Genomic DNA, 13,103 nt, shown 5'->3' with positions numbered 1-13,103 from the left:
AGTAGTTGAGGCGCTTCTTCAAACAACTGTTATTTTCCGCAAAAAGTTCCATTACAAAAAAAAAACTGAACTGGATGACGCTTGACCAGTGTAGTCTGATTCCAAATGAGCCAGTTCTTTTTTTTAATGAATTCAACAAATGCAGTGCTTACCAGTGTAGTCCAATTCCTGAACAAATGACTCTTTTGAATTGGTTCTTTTTAGTGAATCAAAAACACACATCGCAAACGATGTGGTCTGAATCCAAAGCAAATAGCTATTTTGAGTAGATTCTTTTTGGTGAATCAAAAACATAACAACATGACAGGTGGTGTCCAGTTCCCAAACAAATCACTTGTTTGGGTCCATTGTTTTTAGTGAATCAGAAACATATGGCACAAACAGTGTAGTTCTGATTCCTGAGCAAATAACTATTTTGAGTCAAACTTTTTAGTGAATCACATCCAAAGTAGTCTGATTCCTGAGCGATTGACTCTTATGAGCTGTTTTTAGTGAATCAGAAATAAAGAGTTTATGTCTTACTGTGTAATCTTGTACTTACTCTTGTTGTTCATATTATATTATTAATATTATTCATTTAACATGTAGTTAAAACAGACAATATGACAATGCTGCTTCTAAGAAGACTGTGAAAAGTCTTTAAAAAAACTGTAAATACATTTTTCAAGAATTGTTGCATATTTATATAGCAAAGTTGTATCTCATAATTTGGCAATGGAGTTGCTTTTGTTGTTGTTGTTTTTTCAGATTTTTCTGTTGTGAAAGTTGTGAAAGATTCAGTAATGGAAATGTTAAGGAACTGAAATCATAACAATGAAACAAAAGGAGGTTTATATACATATATGTGACCTGGACCACAAAACCAGTCATAAGGGTAAATTTTTTGAATTGCATTGATGTATGGTTCCATTGATGTATGGTTTATTAGGATCGGACCATATTTGGTCGAGATACAACTATTTGAATATCTGGAATCTGACAGTGCAAAAAAATCTAAATACTGAGAAAATCGCAGAAAAGTTATTAGCATTGCATATTACTAATCAAAAATTAAGTTTTGATATATTTACAGTAGGAAATTTACTAAATATCTTCATGGAACATGATCTTTACTTAATATCGTAATGATTTTTGGCATAAAAGACAAATCGATAATTTTGACCCATACAATGTTTTTTTTGGCCATTGCTAAAAATATACCCCAGCGACTTAAGACTGGTTTTGTGGTCCAGGGTCACATATATAATCTTTATCATCTTTAATTAGATTTCCTTTCCTGCACCTATTTCATTGTTCATCTGTCAGATCATAGGGGCATTGTATGCATCATATTCCAAAAAAAGCATCTTTAATACTGGTTTCTTAAATATCCATGATTCACTGGCTGTGCATCTGCAGTGTACAGTTTTACCACCTTAACAGCTGTTTTGTTTAAAAGGTAAATATAAAAGCCCATTGGAGAATGCATGATTGCCTGTCATAAATGTTAATTGAATACATCTGTGTAGTTTGCTCTGCCCATGAGCTGTTGTGTTTTGCATGCATAACATCATAACATCAGTGGCTGGGCCACTGGGTAAAAGTGCTAAACCACAAAACTCCACCTTAGCGTTAGTCCTTTTGTCATTTGCACAATGTATTTTTGTATTGCATGAAAGCTGGTAGAACCTTTTTTTATTATGTGACAAATGTGGAAGTTCAATACTTACTGTGTAATGCTGTAGCTGCACTTCTGAACGGAAGCGTAAAGAAACGGAAGCGTTGTAAGCCTTGAGGCTGTATAAGGGCACAAAGGTCAGCTGTGAAACAGAAAGCCGTCTCCACTGTACATCTTTGACACTGACACTGTATAGTTACATTCAATACCTCAGAGGCTTTGAGCAGAGCACGGGTTTGGTGAAAAATTATAATTATTAAGTCCTCTCTGGCCTACAATATCTGTTTCGAAAGACAAATCTTGTCAGTGCCACTCCCTCTTCTTCCTTTGGAAGTGTGTCTCTGCCCTGAGGTCTTGAAATGCTCCTTTCTCTTTTTCTGGTCAGATTTGTCTCGTAATCCATCTGTTCATCTGTGTCACTTTGTAGAGGTTTACTAATGAGGACCACCTGGCTGTCCATAAACACAAACATGAAATGACGCTGAAGTTTGGACCCGCTAGAACTGACTCGGTCATCATTGCAGGTACACAGTGCACAGTTATCAAAAATATTCTTTTTATATATAATTATATACACATGTCAGTCAATGTATGTGTGTGTGTGTGTGTGTGTGTATATATACATACATATAATTTAATTATATCATGAATTAATATTATATCATGAATTATATCATATAATATTAATGTATTCAAAATTATTATTTATAAATTATTTATAAATCACATTATCCCTTACATAACATATATATAACTAATAGTATAATTAATTGTGCTATATATTATTATTATTATTTTATATTAAATTATAACATATATAATTTATATTATATATATATAATATATATTAGTGCTGTCAAACGATTAATCGTTTGACAGCACTAATATATATTATATATATATAATATATATTAGTGCTGTCAAACGATTAATCGCATCCAAAATAAAAGTTTTTGTTTATATAATATATGTATGTGTACTGTCTATATTTATTACGTATTTATAAATACACACACATACAGTATATTTTGAAAATATTTACATATATACATTTATATATTCTTATATTTTATATTATATATAAATATATTTAATATATAAACAACACATTTTCTTAAATTATATACATGAATGTGTGTGTATTTATATATACAGTATACACACATATATTACGTAAACAAAAACTTTTATTTTGGATGCGATTAATCTCGATTAATCGTTTGACAGCACTAAGACATATTATATAATTTTCAATATAAAACATTTAAAAAGTTAGGGTTAAAATTTGTGTGTGTTTTAATGATGTAATTATTATGTAACTTGATTTATTATTAAATTATAGAAATAGTGAATTAATTTTTATATGTATAAAATAAATAATCTAGTGATTATTAATTTGTCTTTGGTTGGTGCATGTTTCTACCATCCATCCCATGTTTATGTGCATGTTTTTTGTCACTTCTTTTGTGGTTAATGGTAACTTGGAATGCTTGTTTTAATGGCACTGACAAAACAAATAGTACAGAGATTTAACAATGTAATTCGATATCATTACTTTATAGCTGTAGAGTGAAGCTAAGTCTAGTAAGCTAGTAATTTTAAGGGGGGAAATTCACAACGAGCTGTTTTTTTTTTTTTTTTTTCACATTAAACCCTTGGGAAAAAACACAAATGTAATAACAGCCTTGAACTCTCCCAGATTTATCATGTTAAATCGCAAGCAGATTTGGTTAGTACTGGTACATACAGCCTTTTAGCTGCGTGGCAGAGTTTATACTGTCCTTGAGGCCGTCTTGCATAAGGAAACAATGAGATCTCTCTGTTTCTCGCTCTGTACTCCAGACCAGACGCCGACTCCCACTCGTTTCCTGAAAAACTGTGAAGAGGTGGGCCTGTTCAATGAGCTGGCCAGCTCGTTCGAGCAGGAGTTCCCTAAGGCCCAGGAAGATGAGGACAAGAGGGCCAAGAACCCGGTGAGCTATGGGACTGGGTGGAGGGATTCAGTCATACTGTCAGACGTGCTCCAAACATGAGGAGCTCGGCTGCCTGCTGCCAAAAACTCAGATTTATGGACTGCAGAGTTATCAGTTCTCATGTGTAACACTGTCTCGCTTCACTCTCTCCTTCTCTCTCGCATTCTTCATCTGTCTTTCTTTTTTCCATGCAGTTGCCTGCTCCTAATTCAGGAGCACTTGACATGAGTTTGCAGACGCCTTCAGACACTAAGGTGAAGGAGGAGGACCCCGTGGAGGTGGACTCTTCTCCGCCTGCCAGCCCTGACTCCATCTCCAGCATGTCAGACAGCAGCAAAGAGCCTGTCAGCAGAGGAAAGGTACATGCTTTATGCAAACCAGACTTGCTAGAGCAAAACCAAAAGCAAACCAAAAAGTCCAAAAATCTGAAACCACATTGGAAATCTGCCATTCAAAGCCTGATTTAAACCTAGAATGTTAGGATTTTGAAACAGGTAAAATGAACATTTAAGATTATGACATTGATCATGTGTATTTTTGTACAGACAGTCAGATGTTCTTCCACTGAAGCACAAGATCCTCTTTAAATCATTCTCAAATCATGGAGGATATGATAATCAGGTTTTACACAAATTTGTAGCGTTCATGCAGTTTGAGTTCTGCAAAAGGAGGACCAATCACATACAAAGACATTGACATTTATATAAACTTTTAGATTGAACATTTCACTTGTATTGAAAATATAATTTGCAATAACAAATAATTGAAAAACAAGTTAAAATAATTTCATTTAATCATTTTTAACTAAGTATGCAAATAATTAAATTAATTAAAATGCTAAATTTAAGCATTATCACTAGTGGTCTGAACCGTTTTGTAGAATACTTAGAATATAAAATAGTTTGTAGTAATTTATGCTAGCACACATTTGGCATTCATGTGGCCACTATAGAGACATAATTTCACTAAACTGTGTATTTAACAGTAACTGAACTAAACAGAGTCATGACTGGATGACATTGCTTTTGGAAGCAAACAGTGTTGCTTTTTGAATTACTTTGTGCTTAGCTGGCTGATTATCTTTCTTACAGGATTCTCCTCCAAAGCCTGCCGTCAGTTCGGCTCCCACCCCTGCCATAGTGCGTCCTGGCTACCTCCCACTGCACCTGGGTTATGACGGCCTGCAACCCACCATGCCCTCCCCTACCTCTGTCATCACACACACTCCACCATCCAACCGCACACTGGGGTAAGAGCACAACCCCGTGTTTTTGGCCGTCAGCTTATTCTGTGTGACTCATTTCTATATGACTCACTGTACTGCTATAAGTTGATTTGGTAGTAATGCTTAGGAAACTGTGGGCAGCTGGCTCATTTATGCTGTGCTTGACGTTCCATGAATGTTTGGTCAGATAGTGGAAAGGAAGAGAGCAGAACTTCAGTCTGTGCATTGCTTTCTGCTCTCGCTGCTTGTGCAAACTGGGCATTTCTCTCCTTCTGTTTTAGATCTCCCACATTGCCGTACCCAATGATGATGCTTCCCAATGGTCAAGCATTTCCTGTGCTTCCAGGTCCTATGCAGATGCCCTCTGTAATATCTGTAAGTTTGAAGTGTATTTCTGAGTATTGGAATCTAAATATGTGGAGTATAAAGAGATGGCCCACTCAAAGGAAAAGGAATGGGAGAGTTGGTGACACTTGCCTTTTTGTTTACTGTAAAACTGGTTTTCATAATAGGGTCTGCAAGATCTGTGGAAAATTCATTGTAATTAAAACTGAAACTATAAAATAATTTTTTACTTAAAGCTGAAATAAAGTCAAATATAAATATTATGTGAAAAAAACCTGTTGCCTTGAAACTGAAATAAAATATGTTTTAGTTAACGTACTAAGATGGCTAAACAGAATATAACTAAATAGAACTAGCAAAATGACAAAGGACATTACAAATTTACTAAAACTTAAAACTAAAATTTAAATGAAAACTGGACATTTAAAAATAAATGCAAAATGTATTAATAACTACTATAATAGTATATAAATAATACTAAAATAGCACTTAGGAAAAGTTCACAGTAACTTATAATTATTTAGATTTTTTTTTCATAAATACTGATATTTTCCATATAATATTTAAATAGTTTATTTTGTAACAATAGTATTAATTATTTCATTATTTTTATTTAAAAATGTTAAAAGTTAGTTTTTCTTATCACACTATTTTTTCTCACATAATATATATTAGTTTTAAAATATATAGCTGCCTTTATAATTTGAGAAAGAGGTCCTTAGTATCATGTGTAGGAGTCTGTAAAAATGCCTTGTGTTCGCATAATTTGAGTTAAAGAAGCAAACTTTGTTGATTTGAAATATATTATTGAAATCTAATCCTGACAAACAGTTGGAGATTTCAGTCTTCCAGTACCTATTACTTAGAAAATAGATTCCCGTGACTTACCTTGAAGGGACTTTGCTGTGATTCAATTCATGACAAAGTGTGTAATATTTTTCCAATGTTAAAGTGCCATACAACCCCCTTGTTTCAGCACACTGTCACTTGTAGCTCAAAAATGACCCACTTCTCTTTTAAAGTGAGCTGTCATTTCTGATCTTTGGAGTCATTCATAATTTGCCTCATAATATGTTATGCATTTGGCCTTGTGGTGTAGCTGGTGAGGCCCTTGTGTATGGTGCCCAACATTCCAGGAATTCCCGGCCCTCCACTAGGGGGCAGCAGCAGCGGCTCATCTTCACCCTCAGGCTATAACCCCCACAATGAGGCAAAGATGGTGAGGGCAAATCTATTTTCTTCCTAATCCAGCCTGTGGATCATTTTGCAAAATGCTCGGATGCCTTGGCTTGCCTAGTGTTTCCATGTTGAAAGTCTTTATCCAGCACATCACATGGGTGATAGTTCTCACAACAAACAAACAGGCTGTTGGAACAAAGCAGCTCTGTCATTAACAGTTTGTATTTCAAATATACTTGTTATACAAAGATATGCAAAAAATAACTATTTTTTGTAATAGGCTAGTTGGTAGGTGGTTTGACGACTAGTGGGGCTGTGTCATTTGGCTCATTTGATTCTAAATTTGAAATGAAAACTGAAATGTAAAAATATAAGCCAATTCAAATTATTCATAAAAACCATAATAGTAAATAATACTAAAATAACACTAGAAAGAGATCCGAGTAACAAAACGCAACAAATTTTGCTATGTTTATGTTCTCTTGATTATTAATAAATAGCACTACGTGTCTTGGTTTCTTGAGAGATGTTTGCTTAAGATTTGAAAAAAAAAGAAAAGCCATGGAGAAAAAATCTAGATGAACGTCCTAAACTATAGAAATAAAATGCAGAAGTTCACACTGTTATTTCCTTTCTGTCACATGATTTCTCTCCTCGGTGCTTGATGAGTTGCAGTTCACAGTTTTATGAAATGCCCATTCCACATGAAAGAGTAATAAAATTGAATGTGAAGCTGTAAGCTGCCTTATAATTAGACAGAATGCCATCTTGTGCCATATTACCATGATGTTTTTGTTGTTGTCCTTAGAGGTTGAAGGCAGCATTATCTCAGCAGATGCCCACAGCTCAGGGTTGCCTTGGTGTGGCGATGGGGTCCAGTGCGATGGTCCCTCAGAGAGTGGAGCAAAGCCAGCTGCTGGTCCAGCATCCAGATGCCCCATCCCCTGCTCAGCCACAGGTATGGCGTATCTTCACACTCCAATTGTCGAGTGTAAACATTCTGTATTCAACAGATGCCATTGTGTTTGTCAGGGAGCAATCTTTGACTTTGCTGTGGCATTACACAGTAAACATCTCTGTTTACTCTGCCCTGCTGTGTTCAGGTGTCACCCGCTCAGCCCACCGGAGGTCGCAGGCGGAGGACGACTGATGATGACCCTGATGAGAGGAGGCAGCGCTTCCTGGAGCGGAACCGGGCAGCAGCTTCTCGTTGCAGACAGAAACGCAAGATATGGGTCGGCTCTCTGGAGAAGAAGGCCGAAGAACTCACCTCCATCAACGTCTCGCTGTCGGTTAGTGTGTGCGAATAATTTTCGGACATTTTTTTAATCTAAAATGTGAATGAGCACTGACGTTGCTTGTTGCAATTTGAGAAATGTGTGACGTAGTTCCTTCCCAATTTTGACAGAATGTAAATTTCTGAATGCCATGCATGGTAAACCCTGATTTTATGCAACCAGAGCATACTGTGTGGGATTCTGTATCCCATGAATCACTGCATTTGTCCATAACTTCTATCTAAAAAGTCAAGATTGAACCAAAAACCATATCAACTGTGATGTTTTGGTACTTTTGTGTGGCAAAAGTTAAGAGAGATTTTGTTTGCACACAAAAAAAGCAAATAAAGGCTGTATTTATTTCATAGATAACTGGATGTTGCTCACCAAGATGTAAATATGTAATGTTATGAGATTAAGTGACCAATTTGTAGCAAATCATGGTCTGAAATAGGGTTGGGTATCGTTTGAATTTGATCAATTCTGATTCCGATTCTGCTTATCGATTCCGATTCTTTTCGATTCCCAGTTTCGATTCCAATGTGATTAAATAATATCAAACATTTATCCTGTGTCCTTTTTTTGCAAACCATTTATTGCAGCTGAATACCATGAACAAAAATCAACAGGCTACATAAAAACTGGACTCTTTAAGAGCTGTTTGTGTGCAAAATAGAACTGCATGATTCTGGATAAATAGTTATTTTGTTTTTTTCCCCAATGGACGTTGTGGTTCTCTCATGATTCTGAAGAAAAAACATTAGACAACTAAACAAAATCACATTAATGAATTAATGATTAAATGACTCACTCAAGATATACTTGTTTCATTACTGGATGAATCAGCGTTCTTGAACGAATCTCTTGTATGATTCAAAGACAAATACATTTTAACAGCCCCTTTTCGCCACCTACTGGCTTAACAATTTAATCGATAAATCTTCATTTGAAGTGTCAAATTACTTTCAAAAGGGGATTTACTCTATTTTAATCGCTACCATACACATCGTACACACAATTTATATCTAAACTATACATTTTTATGCCAGTACTCCTGTGACTTGAATGTTTGTAACACAGAAATGATGATACTCTGTGGCTGAAAAGACTGTGAATCTGTTTCATTCATGACAGACAGATGCTCTCTTCAGGTCAGCGGCAGCGTGAAAGCAAATTTAAATGTTCAAATCACACTGAGTGGTGTGATCGTACTCTGCTCGGACGAACCATGTGATCACAACATTGATCACACACGTCAAAGGTGGAGGAATGAAACAGACGAATCATTGTAATTTAGGAACAGAATCACGTTGGTGTTTGAATCGTGTTCGCGATCTTTAACAATCTATTAAATTAAAGTGCTTTGTCATGTTGGTGGTGACACCTCTCTCGCTACATGTTTAGCTATCACAGATATTATACTTAGCTTTTTTGGCTTCTGATCGCAAATGTAGCCAAACTTTGGAGCGCTTAGATTAGTGAGCAAGGTCCTGGCAGAAATGGTGCGCTCCTAGCGCTTAGGAATCGATAGGGGAAAATAGATAGAAATTTTAATTTGACAGCAAGTATCCGATTCCTGATCTTAAAGGGTTACTCCACCCCAAAATGAAAATGTTGTCATTAATCACTTACCCCCATGTCGTTCCAAACCCGTAAAAGCTTTGTTCGTCTTCGGAACACAATTTAAGATATTTTGGATGAAAACCGGGAGGCTTGTGACTGTCCCATTGACTTCCAAGTAAATTACACTCTCAAGGTCCAGAAAAGAATGAAAGACATCGTCAGAATAGTCCATCTGCCATCAGTGGTTCAATCTGAATGTCATGAAATTACGAGAATATTTTTGTACGCAAAGAAAACAAAAATAACGACTTTATTCAACAATTCGTCTCCTCTGTGTCTCTGCATCTCCGTAGCGCCATTTTGGAGAATATGCGCTGTGTCAGCCGCACCACACGGCTACGCTGTTTTCGTTCAAATCAAAGCATAAATAAACGTGTGGTGCGGCTGACACAGACAAGTAGAACAGTATACACAGTTTACATGCAGTGGATACTCTCCAAAATGGCGCTACGGTGACGCGGAGGAGACGAATTGTTGAATAAAGTCTTTTTTTTGTTTTCTTTGCGTACAAAAAGTATTCTCGTCACTTCATAAAATTCAGATTGAACCACTGATGGCAGATGGACTATTCTGACGATGTCTTTCATACTTTTCTGGGCCTTGAGAGTGTAATTTACTTGGCAGTCAATGGGACAGTCACAAGCCTCCCGGTTTTCATCCAAAATATCTTAAATTGTGTTCCGAAGACGAACGAAGCTTTTACGGGTTTGGAACGACATGGGGGTAAGTGATTAATGACAAAATGTTCATTTTGGGGTGGAGTAACCCTTTAAGTCTCCGATTCTGGAATCGATTTTCGATTCCCAACCCTAGTCTGAAATGCATAACTTTACTGCATACTGTTTCACATACTGGTTTTTAAAATATTTTCATATTTTTTTTATATCTTTACATATACTGCAGTATTGCTAGTATCTCATTCCAAACATAACCTGAGACTAGATTTTTATTTTATTTTATTACAGTTATTGAGATTATTTCAAATTGACTTTATCATTGATACTATTAAAAATAATAATAATTATATTTATTGTAAGAATAAAACTTTTTTATGTATGTATTATTTGTGTATTTATTTATTGTTTTTGTTATTTCATTTTGTTTTATCTTTTGTTATTATTGTTTATTATTTTATAATTATTGGCCTTATTTTTATAATATAAAATATTTTTTATTTGTATATTTATTTATTAAATTGTTTACCATTACTTGACTTATTTTGTTTTATTTTTGTCATGTTTCTTACATTTTTCCCCCCATTTCTTTTGTTGTGTGCATTGATGGTTTGGCATTGTACTTTGAAATTGAGTAGATACAAATGTGTTTGCAAGTGCTTTGTTGTCAGCTAGTTTGTGACCAAGAGTGATGTTCACACTTTTCTGTTTTCCTGTATTTCTGTGTACAAGAACGAGGTGTCTCATCTGCGAAACGAAGTTGCTCATCTGAAGCAGTTGCTGTTAGCCCACAAAGACTGTCCCGTCACCAACCTCCAAAAGAAAGTCATCTACTTGGGTGAGTGGAGCTCACATTGAGGTCTTTGACCTGCATCTGTGGGATCTAACTTTCATTTATTGATGTCTCTCAGGAGAGGAGCATATGAAAGAGACGTCTGAGCCCACGGGCTCCCCGGCACCGGTCATTCAGCACAGCTCTCTGGCCCCCAGCCCCTCGTCCGCGGTAGGCCCCAATGGCCTGAACTCCCGCGCCGCGGCCGAGGCGGTGGCCATGTCAGTGCTGGCGGGGATGGGCAGCCAGCGAGGGGAGAGCGGCGGGCCATCGCACGTCATCATGGCCACACAGTCCCACCCATCCAACAGATGATGAGAGCAGGTAACAGTCTGCCTGGGACTCTCCGCATCCCAGGAGAGAGGGGCAGATCTGCGAGAGGAGAATGCTGGTTCCCTCTCACGCCATCACGCTCTGACCTGGAGCTCAGCTGCATTCTGGGAATGAAACTGGGACTATGTACACATATTGAGAGAGACCGAAGGAGATTGTCGTTCACTATGCCATAGACTAGGGGGCTGGACTCCAAACCATGCTCTCATTTGCATTCTCTGTAACTCCTGCTACTTCCTTCAACTTCCTCCTGCTCCTCCACTGGCTATAGGGCTGCAAAGCACTTCCTGTCATTAAACGTATTCCCACAGACACACGCTGCAATAAAGACATTGTTTGTTTGAACCGTGACTGTGCACTCGGTGTATGTCACACATGCAGGCTGCGTCTCAGAGTTGCAATGATGCAATACTTTATATATTATTATATATATATATATCTATATATATATGTGTGTATCAGTAAGTGTGTGTTTGAGAGAAACATGATGCTTTAATGTTCTGTAGGATCTTCTACCTTGCTATTTTAGAGCAGGCTTTTAGTTTTCAAGTGGCCATCCCCCTCATCTGACCCTCGCTCATCTTACCTCATTTTTAACCTGTTATATACGTTTATAATCGACGTGTGCATGTGTGCTTCTCGTGTGGGTGTACAGTGATGTATAATGGAAAATAGCAGTTTGTGAAGGACTGATACACTAAGACTGCCTTGCTAGCATGCAAACCTTTTGCTATATAAAAACTGTATTGTACTGGCACATTGCGTTCAGTTTGGGCTATGGAACTTCATAGTTTGGTCCTATCGTTGTTTTCTTGTGTCTCAGAAACAACAAACAGCATACTGTCCGAGGTCATTATGTATGATTAATTTTAATCAGGACCCTTGTCTTGAGAAATCGATATATTTACTGTTTTAAATCATGCCGTTTCCTTTCCCTGTGATCACAGTGTTTTAAATGCAGCTTTAGATTGAGTTATGTTAGCTATTACGAGTTAAGTCTCCTAAAGTAGTCCGAGACTTTTTTTGCCCTGTCTTTTTCTTTTTTTTATTAGTTATTGTCTATCCCTGCTGCTGTGTTCTTTATGGAATCCCATTTCTGCTACATAAGAGAAAAAAAAACATGCTTTGGTAAATAATTATTAGATAAAATGTCAGTATTATTAGATACTAAGTCATTATGAGATAAAACATCAAAAGTATGACATACTAAGTATGACATGCATAATTATGAGATTAAAAAGTAGACAATAGAGCGTAAACATCATGATGTAAATATAACAGAGATAGTCAAAATTAAAATTATGAAAAATGTACATTTTGAAATTGAGAATTTTTAAAAAACTTTTATCCCATAATTATGACTTACGAAGTATGTCATAAAAATTCATAAAAGTAAAAATTGTCCCAAAAAATGGATAAAGTCCTAATTATGACCTTTCTTCATAATTTTGACTTTTCGTAATGATGACTTAGTATGTCATGATTTTGACTTGTAATTATGACAATTATTTACAATTTCTCATGATAGCGTCTAACAATTTTGACTATATATATATATATATTGGCTTCCATTGTGCTCAATTTACAGAAATAAAGCCCTAGTGCCCCCCGTTCAGTCATTTTCACGATTACCTGACTGTTAAAGTTGATATCACGATGCTTTGTAACACTATTTGTTTCTCTGGTTGCTTATCAACTCATTAACATGCACAATCCCTTATAAACAATTAAAAGAGATGAGGATTCTGACGCCTTAATCACACGAGTGCCTCTTTATAGGTTAACCTCACTCCGTGTCGCTGAGCCAACTGGTCACCTAGCATATTCAGGCATCTGTACCATCAGACCTGGGGTAATGAATTAACAGTAATGCCTTTAATAAGAGCCAGAGAGCACTGCCCTTAATTTTAAGCATATTCTATTCTGCCACCTGGATGTAATAGGGTGCTATTACATGTAACTAGAAAGGCTGCAGGGAACAAAGA

General features: G+C 36.4%; 1 protein-coding gene across 1 annotated transcript in view; it reads left to right on the top strand.

Annotated features, from left to right (window-relative positions):
* atf7a (activating transcription factor 7a) overlaps positions 1–12,418 on the top strand; it is a 29,694-nt gene extending 17,276 nt beyond the window's left edge. Inside the window, exons 3-12 of the mRNA XM_016256644.1 lie at positions 2,085–2,181; positions 3,500–3,630; positions 3,825–3,989; positions 4,722–4,879; positions 5,137–5,230; positions 6,300–6,419; positions 7,188–7,337; positions 7,483–7,671; positions 10,686–10,791; positions 10,865–12,418. Of these exons, the coding sequence (XP_016112130.1) occupies positions 2,085–2,181; positions 3,500–3,630; positions 3,825–3,989; positions 4,722–4,879; positions 5,137–5,230; positions 6,300–6,419; positions 7,188–7,337; positions 7,483–7,671; positions 10,686–10,791; positions 10,865–11,100 (1,446 nt within the window). The 3' untranslated portion in view covers positions 11,101–12,418. The remainder of the gene's footprint in view (positions 1–2,084; positions 2,182–3,499; positions 3,631–3,824; positions 3,990–4,721; positions 4,880–5,136; positions 5,231–6,299; positions 6,420–7,187; positions 7,338–7,482; positions 7,672–10,685; positions 10,792–10,864) is intronic.
* Positions 12,419–13,103: the final 685 nt, after the last annotated feature.

The sequence above is a fragment of the Sinocyclocheilus grahami genome, unplaced genomic scaffold (assembly GCF_001515645.1).
Source record: "Sinocyclocheilus grahami isolate Dianchi unplaced genomic scaffold, SAMN03320097.WGS_v1.1 scaffold29.1, whole genome shotgun sequence".
Taxonomy (NCBI): domain Eukaryota; kingdom Metazoa; phylum Chordata; class Actinopteri; order Cypriniformes; family Cyprinidae; genus Sinocyclocheilus; species Sinocyclocheilus grahami.
The sequence above is the reverse complement of the archived record's forward strand: the minus strand, read 5'-3'. Positions and strand labels throughout refer to the sequence as shown.